This window comes from Tamandua tetradactyla, chromosome 22 (genome assembly GCF_023851605.1).
Source record: "Tamandua tetradactyla isolate mTamTet1 chromosome 22, mTamTet1.pri, whole genome shotgun sequence".
Lineage (NCBI taxonomy): Eukaryota > Metazoa > Chordata > Mammalia > Pilosa > Myrmecophagidae > Tamandua > Tamandua tetradactyla.
In genome coordinates, this window is record NC_135348.1 from 11,029,464 (window position 1) to 11,044,498 (window position 15,035).

The following is a 15,035-nucleotide window of genomic DNA, read 5'->3' on the forward strand; positions in this document are numbered from 1 at the left end:
CCTAGATAACTTCATTAAAGTTCATCTCCTTCTGAGAGGATAGCCAGCCCTCCCAGCTGAGTGCACACTGCAAAAATTTCTTACCAAGGTCACGCAGTGGCGTACCCAGGAGCGCACTTGCTTCGATGGGAATTTGCCTGTCAATATTTTAAATGGCTTGTTGGGTACAGCCCTCTTGAAATTCTAATCACTCAATACTCTACTGAGCAGGGGTTACAATTGTTTTAACAGGAGTTTTTAAATCCCATCCATGAACACCATAACTGTGAGCAACAGATGCTACAATTGTTTTTTTTTTTTTTTCAACATGGGCAGGCACCAGGAATCGAACCCGGGTCCTCTGGCATTGCATGCAAGCATTCTTGCCTGCTGAGCCATCGTGGCCGCCCGCTACAATTGTTTTTCTGGTAAAGGAGCTTCAGAGTCCATTTTTGTTAACCCTTGTTTTTTAGTACTTTCAGATACCATTTAAGGAAGAGATTTATGCTGAGGTTGCCCATGTTGAATAATCTTAAGAATTTGGTCCTTACTGATTGCATATGTAGAATGGAATGATTTCTAAATGTTGGGTTAATTTCTTTTTTTTTCTTTAATTAATAAAAAAAAAAAAAAAAGAAATTGGTCCTGCTCTTTCGGAACATCAGAGCCCATAGTTGGGAAAGTGAAAGAATATGGAAGCACACCAGCAGTATCTAACGTACTGTGATTCTCTTACGGTGAGAGTTGGTCTGGACAAAACTCACCCCCTAGGCATTGCTTCTGATGAAAAGGCCCCACATTGGGCACCACTTGTCACCTCTGAACCTGCAGAGAGTTTCAGGGGAGCCACATGAGAAGAAAGAAGAACTGAGCTTCTTGAGAGGCAAAAAGCTGTTTATTAGAGCTACTCAGTTGATTAAATACCCTTGCTACAGTTACTATTTTTAGAACAGTGTTGACACCATACATACTAAAGGAATACATACAATCCATACACATGTATCTTAGATGTGTGCGGGAAATGTTTTTGCCCAAAGTGGTTTATCAAGAACGAGCCATGAGGAATACTTTGTAAGGGGGAGAAAACACACTGTGGGAGGGGAAAAATAGGACATCTAGCCCACGCAGTCTCGCCAAGCCACTTGCTTTCAGTGTTGTCATGAGGTTTTCCATCATTCTAATAAGATCTTAGCTGACGGGCACTCTGCCATATGGTAATTTAACCCAAAAGAATAGATCTTTAAATAGAGACATTTGTACATCAAGCTCCCTGAAGCTTTACTTTGATGGTTGGGGAAGTGTTCCCAGGACCCTTGCTAAATATGTCACTTGAAGTATTTAGTCTGCCTCCATATAAGACTAATTTCAACTTATAGAATCAAGTTTTCAAAGAAATAGATGTAAAAGTGCACCACTAATGGTAAGTGATTATATACTGTAAAATATTTGCATGGAAGATCTGAGAGGCTCTGAACTCCTGAGGTGGGCCAAGAGATGGCACCATTTATACACAATAATGCACATTCTCAACTCTAATATAATACTTTAAAAACATCTCAAAATTGCTACTATAAACAAATAATTAGCCTCTTACCTTATTAAAGTTATATGCTTCCAATAAACATTTCTTCTGGAGGAGTTTTTTTGTTGTTGTTATTATTTTTGCTATTTTCATTGGCTACTTAAGTTTTGTTAGAAACAAATCACTACAACTGAAAAAAAAAAAACTTTAACGAGGAAAAGACATCTTTACCATGACAATTTCATTCCAGCTGCATTTTGATTCAACGTAGTATAAAAAGAGAAGAAGCATTAAAAGCTAAAGGACACTATCTCCCAGGTGGGTCACCCAAATTTGGATCACACAGGGTGGCACTTTGAAATCATAGACATTTGACAGGGATTGCCCCTTTATTTCTGGTAAAGCTGTTTCTTCATGATGACTTTTTGGTTTTCAATCTTCGTGATAACTTTTTGGTTTCCAATCTAGGATAGTTTCTCATCAGTCCATAAATGGCCATCACTGGGTCTGCCAGCATTTTTCATTTGCAGATTATATGCTTTATGAGGCAAAACATGGCAACACAAACATTTAAATTGCCCCAGCGTTTTACTACCTCTACTGCTGTATTTTATATAAAGGCTATAAAATGAATATAGTTATTGTGGAAAGCTGGCTATACCCAGGGGACTTCTGCACCCTGAAATCACAGATGGAGCCGACTGAGAAATCAAAAGCCTCTGGTAAGAAAGGTGGGTCAAGAGTATAATCCTCAGAAAGGTTAGTCCTTCATAATGCAATTTTCATTTCTAGAGACTGCAAATTCACAAAGAGAAAAGGACATTTATTTTCCATTTGGGAAATCCGTTTTCTAATTCTACTGGGCTGTAATGTAAGTGATACAGGTTTTTTGTTTGTTTGCTTTGGGTTTTTTTTCAAATATTTAGATATAATTTTCCCATAAATAACCCTATAGTAAAATAGTTTTTGTTACTTAGGAAATGAGTAAGTGTATGAAGGGAGCCAAAAATAGTTGTAAAAATATTGCTCCATGCAAGAATCTATGTATTTTGTTTGGTTTGGGTCAGATTTTCTGTTTATCCTGTAGCTGAAGATTTTATTTTTAAAAGACAACATTTGTTTGGTGTCCCTCAAAATCCTGCCATGAAGCTCAGCAATCAATGCAAGGGCCACTTTCTACAATTACACAGGTTATGCTTCAGTCAAAAAAGTGAAATGAGTCCTGCTATACAGGCTGCTTGTTAAACCAATTCCAACCTTCCTTGTAGTAAGTCATTACCTTATTTCTCCATAACCTAAAATAATAATTCATGTAAAATAATAGCAATTTTACAAACTGTATTAAAACTCTTGCAAATGGCTGGGAATACTCCAGTAAGGGCAAAACAAATGTCAAGGCATTGATCTAGGCTGTATGGGCTAATATTTGATAAGTAAACCTGAAACATATTTTGCAATGTAGTGCTTACAACCAGCAACCCTTTGCTGGGTTCAGTTACTGGTTACTAGATTGCACTTTCTGTTCCAACAGCTTTGGTACTTCTAATAGGAAAGTTGCAAGTTGCTCAGAGTGAGCCATTTTTTAACCACAGTGAATTCTTCTCATGGGTTTTTAAATAATGACTGAATAGTATGCAAAATAACTTAAGTAGATTTAATTTGACAATAGGAATAATAGCAATTTTTTGACTTCTTGTTTTCCCCTGTGACTGGGGCTTTTTTTTTTTTTTTTTTCCCGCAGGGGCAGGCACCGGGAATCAAACCCAGGTCTCTGGCATGGCAGGCAAAAACTCAGCCTGCTGAGTCACTGTGGCCTGCCCTGTGACTGTGCCTTTTACTTTATATATGTTACCTAATCTGATCCTAAAAACATTATGTGGAGGGTATGATAATATTTTAATCCAACTTCAAGCTAGATTTGCAGAATAATTTTAAAAAAAGGTTAATATTTATTGAATACTTATGATCTGGGTAATGAGCTAAACCTCTCTGGGTGTTATCTCAGTTAATATTCAAAATAAACTCATGAGGTAGATACGGTTATTGCTTCCATTTGACAGAAGAGAAACAAAGTATTAGAGAGATTAAGTAATTTAGCTAAAGTCACAGAGGTTAGAAAAGACTCAGCTTGGATTGAAAGCTACATCTTCCTACTCCAAAGTCCATTTCATTGTCTTAACTGCATCTCATTGCAGCCTTCATTCAACCATAGAATTCTCCACATCTTCTCCGACAGGAAAATAAACCCAAATCAAACCAAAAGAATCTTCTGACTGTATCATATATTATAGAGAATATTTTAGGACCACCCTCATGAATTCTTACAAATAAACATGATTTCATTGAATATTGACAGTCCTGAAAAGATTAACTCATTTTCTAAAGAAGTAGAAAATAGATTAGTTACCTAATTATGGAGCTTAAAAATTAAATGTCCAGGGTGGGGTAATGGTGGCTCAGTGGCAGAGTTCTCACCTGCCATGCCAGAGATCCAGGTTCAGTTCCCGGAGCCTGCCCATGCAAAAAATAAATAAATAAATAAATAAATAAATAAATAAATAAATAAATAAATATTCAGATTAAATAACCAGTAGGAAAAAAATGGTTTTTTTGAAAAGCATATGAAGTTATGGAAGTTACATTCATTTGTAAGGAAAAAAAATGCGATGTTACTAATAAATTTGAACTAAGAGGCATATCACTTTAAAAGGCTTATTAAAGTCAAGACTTAACAATTCTTGATTCCTGAGTACATCAGCCAACTCAAGATGAATTTTGGCAATCTTTTTTAAATTATGTGAGGTGCATTCTAGACACCATAGCCTTAAGTGTTCTCAACTCATTCCTTTTTTGTTGTTGTTTACTTATTTTGTGGGCAAAACCTTAAGGAATCCTGGAAAAGATAAAGCTCTACCTTTCGAAGAAACAGCTGCCCTCTCCCACCGATCGAAGGAAGTTTGACCATGACTTTGCCATCTCCACCTCCTTTCATGGGATACAAAATATTGTTCGGAACAGGAGCAAAATTCGGAAGGCAGTCTGGGTGGCAGTGGTTCTGGGCTCAGTCTCCCTCTTGGTATGGCAGATCTACAGTCGACTGGTCAACTACTTCACATGGCCAACCACAACATCTGTAGAGGTTCAGTACGTGGAAAAGATGGAGTTCCCAGCTGTGACATTTTGTAATTTGAATAGGTAAATATTACCCTTTCCATCTTAATATTTCCCTATTCCTTTAGGATTTATTATGCAGTATTTAACGTATGTAAAATTATTGAGATTCTTGAATTGTATTTAAAAGCACAAATTTAGGGGAGAAAAGAATATTATTGATTTTTATTTTCATTTGTTTTCCTCCCTCCTTCCTTCCTTCCTCCCTCCCTCTTTTCCTTTCTTCCTTCTCTTTTTTCTGACCTTCACTCCTCCTCCTTATTCCCTTCCACAATTATATGAAAGGCAATGTACCAAACCTTTGTGGTTAAACAGGTATGAAGGTCTTGATTATGAACTTAAAACGTCTTAGCAAACAAGAAAGAAACAAAAGCAATCACAATACACCTGATAATTGCACAAAACAATACAGCTGTGCACAAGGTGTCTGGGAAAACAGAAGACAAAGTCATATGGTCCATCTGGGGTAGCCTAGAAATCTGGGAGTTAAAGGATGAGTTGCAGATTCCCAGGTGAAATGAACTGAATCAGAATAAGAACTCCTTTGCTGTGCAAAGTATGGAAATATGATGTTCTGATGTGCATGGAAAATGATAAATTATCAGTTTCATGGGAGCTTGACTCGTACCGTCACATAGGGTCCTGAACGTAGAAGAGCCTTATACTTGGTTTAATGCTTTGCTGATGTTTTCTTGAAATTCTTAATACATTTCAAACAAAGGGTTCTAACATTTTCATTTAGGACTTGGTCTAACAGGTTATGTAGTGAGTCTATGGTAGAAGACTAAGGGCAGATTAGTAAAATAACTCAACTGCCAGCTGCCTGGTGCTCTGTTTATATGTACATGTATATATATATAGTCCTTTTTTTTGTATACTGTATGATGGGGTCACGTTTCATGATTTTTCCATGTGAGTATCCCATTATTACAGCGTCATTTGTTGAATTATTGTTTGTCTGTTTTGCTTATTATGTTTGTTTTTTGGGAAGAGCGTAGAACCTAGATCTTCTGCATTGCAGGTGAAAATTCTACCACTGAATTACCCCCTGCATCCATTACTTTATACTTTTATTAGAGAAGTTATAGGTTTACAGAAAAAATCATGCCAAAATACAGAGTTCCCATATGTCCTCCTTCACGCACATGGTTTTTCCTATTATTAACACATGCATTGGTAGGATACATTTGTTACAATTGATTGAAAATATTATAAGTGTACTATTGACTTAAATACATAGTTTACAATTCACTGTTTGTGTGTTGTACAGTCCTATGGTTTTTTTAAAAAATGCCTATTCTAGTAATACATGCACTACCTAAAATTGTCCTATTTAATGACATTCAAATATATGATTCAGAGGTATTTAATTACATTCAGAAATCTGTGCCACTGTCACCATCATCCATTACCAAAAACTTTTCCACCACCACAAACAGAAAGTCTGTACCAATTAAGCATTAACTCCCTATTCCTTACTCCCTCCTGTCCCCCTGCCAAACTGTATTTTAGTTTCTGGCTCTATGAAGGTACTTATTCTAATTATTTTGTGCCACTGGGATCACACAATATTTGTCCTTTAGTGCCTGGTTTATTTCACTCAACATAATGCCTTCAAGGTTCATTGATATTGCTGCATGTATTGGAACTTCATTCCTTTTTAAGGCTGAATAATATTTCACTGTATGTATATGGCACATTTGTTTTTCCATTCCTCTGTTGATGGACATTTGGGTTGCTTCCATCTTTTGGCAATTGTGAATAATGACTACATGAACTTCAAGTTGCAAATATCTATTTGAGTCCCCATTTTCAATTCTTTGGTGTATATATCCAGAAGTGGGATTGCCAAGTCATAGGGAAATTTTATACTTAATTCCCTGAGGAATTGCTAAAGTATATTCCAAGACAGCTGTAGCATTTTACATTCCCACCAACTATGAATAAGTATGCTTATTTCTCATCTTCTCTAGCACTTATTATTTTATGTTTATTTTATTTTGATGGTAGCCATTCAGGTATATGTGAAATGGTATCTAATTGAGGTTTTAATTTGCATTTCCTTACGATTAATGATGTCAGTCATATTTTCATGTGCTTTTTGGCCATTTGTATATCATCCTTGGAGAAATGTATATTCATGTATTTTGCCCATTTTCTAATTGGGTTCTCTTTTTTATTATTGAGCTGTAGTTTTTTTTTCATATGCTGGATATTAAATTCTTATCACACGTATGGTTTCCAAATATTTTCTCCCATTCCACAGGTGATTTACTTTCATGATGAAGCCCTTGATGCTGAAAAGTTTTTAATTTTGGTGGTCTTAGTAATCTCTTGTTTTTGCTTGTGCTTTTGGTGTAAAGTCTAAGAAACCATTGCCTAATAAAAGCGTCCCTTCCTTTCAGCATGAAGAAGTCCCTTTAGCATTGCTTGTAGGTCAAATCGGCTGATGGTAAACTCTCAGCTTTAGTTTATCTGGGAATATCTGATTCCTTAATCTCTCACTCATTTATGAAAAGCAATCTTGCTGAATATAAATTTTTGGTTAACATTGTTTCCTTGTCACAGTTTAGATATTGTATGCCACCGTCCTCTTGCCTCCATGGTTTCTAATGAGAAATCAGGACCTTTTCTTTTTGAGTCTCCCTTTTACATAACTTGTTGCTTTTTTCATGCAGTCTCTGATTGTCGTTGGAATTTGACAGTTTGACTCTGTGTCTGGATATAGTTCTCTTCAAGTTCATCTTGTTTGGAGTTAACTGGGCTTCTGGATTGTGTGTATCATTTCTTTTTTTTAAATATGGGGAGTTTTCTCCCATTATATTTTTAAATATTCCTTCTACCCCTTTTAATATTTTTTCTCCTTCTGTGACATCTTTAATGCTTGATAGTGTTTCATAGATCTCTTAGGTGCTGCTCACTCTTTGTAATTCTTTTCATTTTCTGCTCTTCAGCCTGAATGATTTCAGTTGCCTTGTCTTTGAGTTTGCCAATTCTTTCTTCTGCCAGCTCCAATCTGTTCTGAAACCTCTAAGGAATTTTTCATTCCGATTATTGTGGTTTTCAACTTCAGAATTTCTATGTGGTTTCTTTTTAATACTTCTTCTATTTGGTTTCTTTTTAATATTTCTATCTATCAAAATTCTCATATTATTCATTCATCATTTTCCCCATATCTTATTTCTTTCTTTATGTCTTCCTTTATCTTCTTGAACATGCTGAAGACTGCTTTTTAGAGTCTTTGCCAGTATGTTCAAAGTCTGATCTTCAAACATGTTTCCTGAATTTTTCTCTTGTTCCTTTGGATGGGCCATCATTTCCTGTTTCTTTGTTTCCCTTGTCATATTTTGTTGCTCACTCTACATTTTAATGTTGTAGAGTGTTAACTCTCAGATTTATACCCTATGGTGTCTGCTCCTTAAGCTTCTATATACATAGTGACATAAGAGATTTCCTAAGTGTCAGGAACTAAAATAAACAAACATCTGAAAGCAAAATACACGTTTCAGTATCTTAATTGGTTCTGCTTTGGCTAGTTCATTCCTTCAGAATTTAGACCTTCTGTTAAGATCAGCTTGAGACAAGAGTGAAGTGTCTTTTCTGAGTCTTTTATCTTGTCCTGGACTTGAGCTCGCTTAGGAATTCCCTCATTTACAGCAATCTGACAGTTCCCTCTACTCAGTATGAAACTGACTCCCTTCATCTTCCCCCAGGTGCTGTAGTGTATGAATTAAAGCAAGAACTTATCTTTTCTTCTTACATTGCTTTAGCTATCCATAAATTTCTTTTGCCTGCAGGGCAAGTTCTGGGAAAGTAAGCCAGGTTCAGGTCTCCTGGTTCAATCCTTTTTGCTGCCACCTGATAGACTGGCCTCAACATACAGGCACTCCAGTATGCACATAGATGTTTCTCCTCTGCTTTGGAACAGGGTCAAAGAACCACAATGGAGTACAGAGTCCCTCCCCACTGCACTGAGGAAAGGTAGGGAGGGAGTCAGCAATGTTGCAGCATGCTGCTATTACCCTGAATTTTCCTGAACTGACACTTGTCCAGTTACTGCAACCTTTTAATGTTTTCTGGAGGTTTGAGAAAGATGGCACTGCCAATTTTTACTAGTTGTTCAAAAATTCTGTGGGACAACAGCATCTGAGAGAGTCTTACACCCCCATCTTTTCAGTCAGAGTTTCTGCTTGGTCCTTAAATCCAGGAGTCGTCAAAACTTTTAGATCATGCTCACATAAACTAACTTTGAAAAACAATGTATTCCACGTGCATATTTTTAGTTGATATCTAAAACTTTAATAATGTTAAGTAAGTTTATTTTTAAGTTTTGGGAGATGAAAAAATATAACACTTATAAGAATAAATAAGACAGTAATAAGAATAAATATTTCATTACATGATTCTATGAAGTACCTACCTTATTGAAAAAGCACATTAATGAAAGAACGTAAAATTTTTATCTGTGAAGGAAGAAAAAGCAATCATCAAAATTTATATGGAAGGGCAAAGGGCCCCAAAGACAACTTGAAAATGAAGAATGAAGTTAGAGAACTTCACTTCCCAACCTTAAAACAGATTACAGTGTGGGCCACGGTGGCTCAGCAGGCAGAGTTCTTGCCTGCTATGCTAGACGCGCAGATTCAATTCCCAGTGCCTGTCCATGCCAAAAAAACTCCACAAAAACAGAAACAAAAAAACAGATTACAAGCCATAGTAATCAAAACAGTATGGTACTCATAAGGACAGTCATATAGACCAATGGAATAGAATTAAGAGCTCAGAAATCAGCCCTGACATTTAAGACCAACTGATTTTTGACAAGGTGGAAAAAGACTTAATTAATTGGGAAACAATAGTCTCTTTACAAACAATACTGGGAAAAATGGAATTTCATTTGCAGAAACAAACAAACAAACAAAAAAGCAGGAGACCTACCTCACAGTATATGCAAAAAATCAATTCAAAATGGATCAAAGACCTAGATACAAGAACTAGCAAACTAGCACTATGAAACTCGTAGAAGAAAATGTAGAGAAGCATTTTCAAAATGTTGTGTAGGTCAATGGTTTCTTAGACTTTACAACCAAAGCACAAACAACAAAAGAAACAATAGATAAATGGGACCTCACCAGAATCAAAAATTTTTGGTTCTCAAAAGACTTTATCATGAAACTAAAATGACAGCCTACAAAATGGGAAAAAATATTTGGAAACCATATATCTGATAAAGGATTAATATCCAGTATATATACAGAAATCCTTCAACTTAACAACAGAAAGACAAACAATCCAATTAAAAAAAGGGCAAAAGTCTTAGACGTCTCTCCAAATAATATATACAAATGCCATAAAGCACATGAAAAGATGCTCAACATCATTAGCCATCAGGGAATTGCAAATCAAAATCATAATGAAATGTTATTTCACACTCATTAGAATGGCTACTATCAAAATTCAGAAAATCACAAGTGTTTCAGAGGATGCAGAGATATAGGAAGACTCCTTCGATGTTAGTGGGATTATAAAATGGTGCAACTGCTGTGGAAGAGAGATTGGCTTTTCCTTAGAAAGCTAAGTGTAAGAACTACCATAGAATCGGGCAATCCCACTACTAGCTATATACCCCAAAGAATTGAAAGTAGTGACCAGAACAGACATTTTCACACTGATGTTCATAGCAGGATTATTCACAATTGCCAAGATATTGGCAATTAGCTGCATGGTCTTAAACCGCGTCAATATGGAAGCAATGCAAGTGTTCTTCAACGGATGAGTGGATAAATAAAATGTGGTGTATACACACAACGAACTATTTTTCATCCCTAACAAGGAATAAAGTCCTGGTACATGCAATAACCTGGATGAATCTTGAAAGCATCTTGGTGAACGAAATATTCCGGACACAAAAATCAAATATTGTATGATTTCACTAGTTTGAAACAATTAGAGTAAGCAAACTCATAAAGTCTGAATCTAGAATATAAGTTACCAGGGAAGGGGAGGGGGAAGTAATAGGAAATGGGAAATTAAAGCTTAAAATGTACAGGATTTCTATTTGGAATGATGGAAATGTAATGTACAGTGGTGATGAGAGCACAACATTGTGAATAAAATTAACAGGGCTGAATATATCTGAATATGATTAAAAGTGGAAATGTTAGATTGTATAAAAGGCAATAGAATACAACTTTAAAAAAATCCATGGAACTATACAAAACAGTGGACCTGAAGTTAAACTATGGGCTTTAATTAGTAGTGCAATTATTAAAAAATGTGTTTATGGACTTTATTCAAATATTTCAAAACTTCTGGATGCCCCACAAAATAACCCAGTTACATTTAAATGTGTCATTATACCATTTCTCCATAAATGGGAGAAAGTCCATAGTGAACTTAGACTTTAAGTAAGATTGGAGGATCTGAAAATTTATTCTCTTAAAATACTCTGTGCATGAGTTGCTCTAGGCATATATGCATCCCAATTTGAAGTCTTAAGTTGCATCAACTCCAATTCACTGAGAAAAAGTAATGCTTAGATGTCATTCTACTTAAGCTTACCAAAGTAGAGACTGGAAAGGAGGTGTGCTGACAGATCCCACTTATTAAACTGCCTTCTCAACAGGAAATGGATATTTAAGATAAAGAAGCTTTGTTAAGGACCCATGGATTATTAGGAAGGATTTGCATCTTATGGTAATTCCTAGGAACATATTCAGTGTTCACAAAGCAGATCATTTTTTCAACACCACCGTCCTCAATATGACAAAATTATTTTCAGTAATAATCATGAAATTAAATAAATAATAATTTCTTTATATATGTATTCCTGTTATAATGTATAAAAATTATTTGCAGCATAAAATAGAAAAATTAATGCATTAATGCTTTTAATATTAATTTTTTTAAAACAAAAGGAAAAATCTTTTTTTCATCTCTTGCACTAATGAATAATTTAGCATTGTATTTTCCATTTTTGAGCCTTTCTTTCTGCAAATTTGTCAGACTTCATCAAAATTAGCCTCCTTCATGTATTCATATTCAATAGCTTTCATAACCAGCTTTGATAATAAAGCTTCCCTCATAGTTGAAGAAAATTTATTACATGATTTTTTTTTTTTTTTTTTTTTGCATGGGCAGGCATCAGGAATTGAACCTGGGTCTCTGGCATGGCAGCAAGAGCTCTGCTAGTGAGACACTGTGGCCCACCCTATTACATGAATTTTTAATGGTTTCCTTCACATGAACAACAACCATACACGTACTTAGGAAGATAACGATATATTTGGTGGAGATGTATAATGATATTTTACAGTGAATTTCAGAATTCGCAATACTGTTCATAACTTTAACTTTGTTTCTTCCATATCAGTTCCAGTGACTTTTAAAGGTCTCTGCATCAAAACATTTCCATTAGAATATCTTCACCATAAAATGCACAGTACATTTCCATTATATTTGGTAAAGATTTCTGAAATTTGTCTTCTCCTAAAATCAAAGATAATGGCAGCGTGTAGTAAACACTGGTATTATTTGATACATTGTTTTAGAACAAGTAACTCAAGTCCAGTTTCTTCATCTTTACAGTCACTCTGCCTTGTTTATTCCAAATCAACTACTTAAATGCAAAAATAAGTGTCAAAAGATTTTTTAATAAAAGTAATCGTGACTCATACAAAAACAAAATGAACATGTCTCAAACATTTTCTTTAACTGATTATTCAATGAGAGAACTGTAAGATGTTACAACTGGCTCAAAGAAAAATCCTAAGAGCAGACACATATCTAGGCAATCAGAAAAGCTGAAAAAAATTGACTTAGTAAGTGCAATATTGGTCAATATCCACAGGGCAATAATCAATTACGTCTTCACAATATACAATTTGCATTTCTGCATTCAAAAATCATTTCAATAACCAGTTTTCAATAAATTACGGACTTGTAAAATAACTCAAAAACAGAGAAAGTAAAAATCACCCAGAAGGGTGTGCTAGACAAAACACCCAGTAATCACTTTTGCTCATTTCAGTCTTTCATGGTTTTTCCTGATATATGGACGTTTGAAGTTCCTGACATGTGGATCTTGACCCCTGCAAGGCAATTGTTCTTGTCTTCTGGAAAAGCCCTTCTCAGAAAAGAGTCTCTCCTGGGAACACCCAATGCAGGCAGCCATTGTATTTTACTTAACAGAGCTAAAAGTAAAATAAAAAGGTGATGCCTGTTATCATCACCGTGTGAAGGCAGTTGGAACCTGTCAGTGCTAGAATACCCTTTTCCTTAAAGCATGTTTTGCTAAACTAAGTTCTAAATAATTGCTGTGATTACCACTGAGTGTGAATAATACATATGTGAGCATCAATCAGCGCATTTTCATCACTTATGCTTTAAATGAAAATTTTATTATGTGTGGAGGTTAAGCTGAAGAACTCTCAGTTCTATAGTTGGTCTCTGACATGCAAGCTCTGCAAAATACGTTTGATCAGAGAGTACGTTTGTAAAGGTTTGCAATCGTTGGAACTTGCTTTGGCTGCAGTTTGCATCTTCAACCCTTGTGGCAGCCGCTGCCACCACCCTGTCCTTGGTAAGTCAGAGGTGGGCTCTGCAAGGCTGATACACTCTAAATGCCCTAGGACTTGAGCCTAAAATGCCATAAGTTTACCCCTCACCTGAAGCCTTTGCTTAATAAAATTAAAAAGCTTCATTATTGGTAGAATTTTCTTCTATGGTAATGCACCGCAGGTTTTCTTATATAAGCCCATAAGGAACAAAATCTAATTTACAAGAATTATTTTCATAACTGTCTTTGTTAGAAAATATTTGTGGTCATTCATTTTTCTCCTCTCCTTAATTCCAGGTGGGGCTTTTCAAATTATTCTTATCTGAAAATAATTAAAATGAAATATCCATGATATATTCTGGAATACAAGAAAAGACAAGGAAATAAATAAGATAGCAAGAGACAATATGGAAGGAAAGCACAGCATTTAAAATTAAATTAAATTTAAACAATAAATATTGCATACTAAAAATTAATTACTTGATTTCTTAATAATGTTAAAAACACATTATCAGAATATTCCAGGCAATTTCTTATTAATTGTTCTAGTTTGCTAGCTGCCGGAATGCAATATACCAGAAACGGAATGGCTTTTAAAAGGGGAAATTTAATGAGTTGCTAGTTTACAGATCTAAGGCCGAGAAAATGTCCCAATTAAAACAAGTCTATAGAAATGTCCAATCAAAGGCATCTGGGGAAAGATACCTTGGTTCAAGAAGGCCGATGAAGTTCAGGGTTTCTCTCTCATCTGGAAAGGCACATGGCGAACGCAGTCAGGGCTTCTCTCTCGGCTGGAAGGGCACATGGCAGACACGGCATCATCTGCTAGCTTACTCTCCTGGCTTCTGGTTTCATGAAGCTCCCCGGGAGGCATTTCCCTTCTTCATCTCCAAAGGTCGCTGGCTGGTGGACTCTCTGCTTTGTAGTGTTGCAGCATTCTCTGCCCTCTCTGAGTCTCTCATTCTCCAAAATGTTTCCTCTTTTATAGGACTTCAGAAACTAATCAAGACCCACTCAAATGGGTGGAGACATGTCGTCACCTAATCCAGTTTAACAACTGTTCTTAACTAAATCACATCAACCAGGGAGATGATCTCATTACAGTTTCAAATATACAGTATTGAATAGAGATTATTCTACCTTTAAGAAATGAGATTCATATTAAAACATGGCTTTTCTTAGGGGGCATATACCCTTTCAAACCAGCACATTCCACCCTCTGGCCCCTAAAAAAGACATGTTTTTCCCATATACAAAATACATTAATTTCATAACAATATCAGATATCCTTAAACCTTTCAGTAGCAATACAAATGAAGTACAAAATTAAAGACAGTATAAAATCTCATCAAGTCAGTTGCAGGCATGGTCCGTCCTAAGGCAAAATTCTCTCCATTTGCTCTGGATCTTTGAAAACTCATAACAAATTATTTGCTGCCAACATATAAAGGAGGAACATTCATAGGATACATATACACATTTCCATAGGGAGGAAGGAACACAGGGGTCACCGGACCCGTACAGTTTCGAAAACCCGCAGGGCAAAGTCCATTAGATTTCAAAGTCTGAGAGTCATTTATCCTCAGGGCTTTAGAAAGTGGCAGTCCCACCCTTTCCAAATGCCTACGCCTGCCTCTCTCTGAATGCAACCTTGGGGGATATTGGGGAGACCACCTTTTTCTCGGCTCCACCTTCTCCAAGCATTGGGGCCGCACCCGGGCTCTCTGCCATCTCCGGGGCACACGCTCAGCCCCTCCATGCGGTGGCAGCCAGGCTCTCCCCCAACCCCAAGAAACGTGCTTCACC

General features: G+C 36.1%; 1 protein-coding gene across 1 annotated transcript in view; it reads left to right on the forward strand.

Annotated features, from left to right (window-relative positions):
* Positions 1 to 2,192: 2,192 nt before the first annotated feature.
* The window catches only part of ASIC5 (acid sensing ion channel subunit family member 5), a 35,727-nt gene continuing 22,884 nt past the window's right edge, over positions 2,193 to 15,035 (forward strand). Inside the window, exons 1-2 of the mRNA XM_077139572.1 lie at positions 2,193 to 2,232; positions 4,390 to 4,696. Coding sequence (XP_076995687.1) covers positions 2,193 to 2,232; positions 4,390 to 4,696 — 347 coding nt within the window. The remainder of the gene's footprint in view (positions 2,233 to 4,389; positions 4,697 to 15,035) is intronic.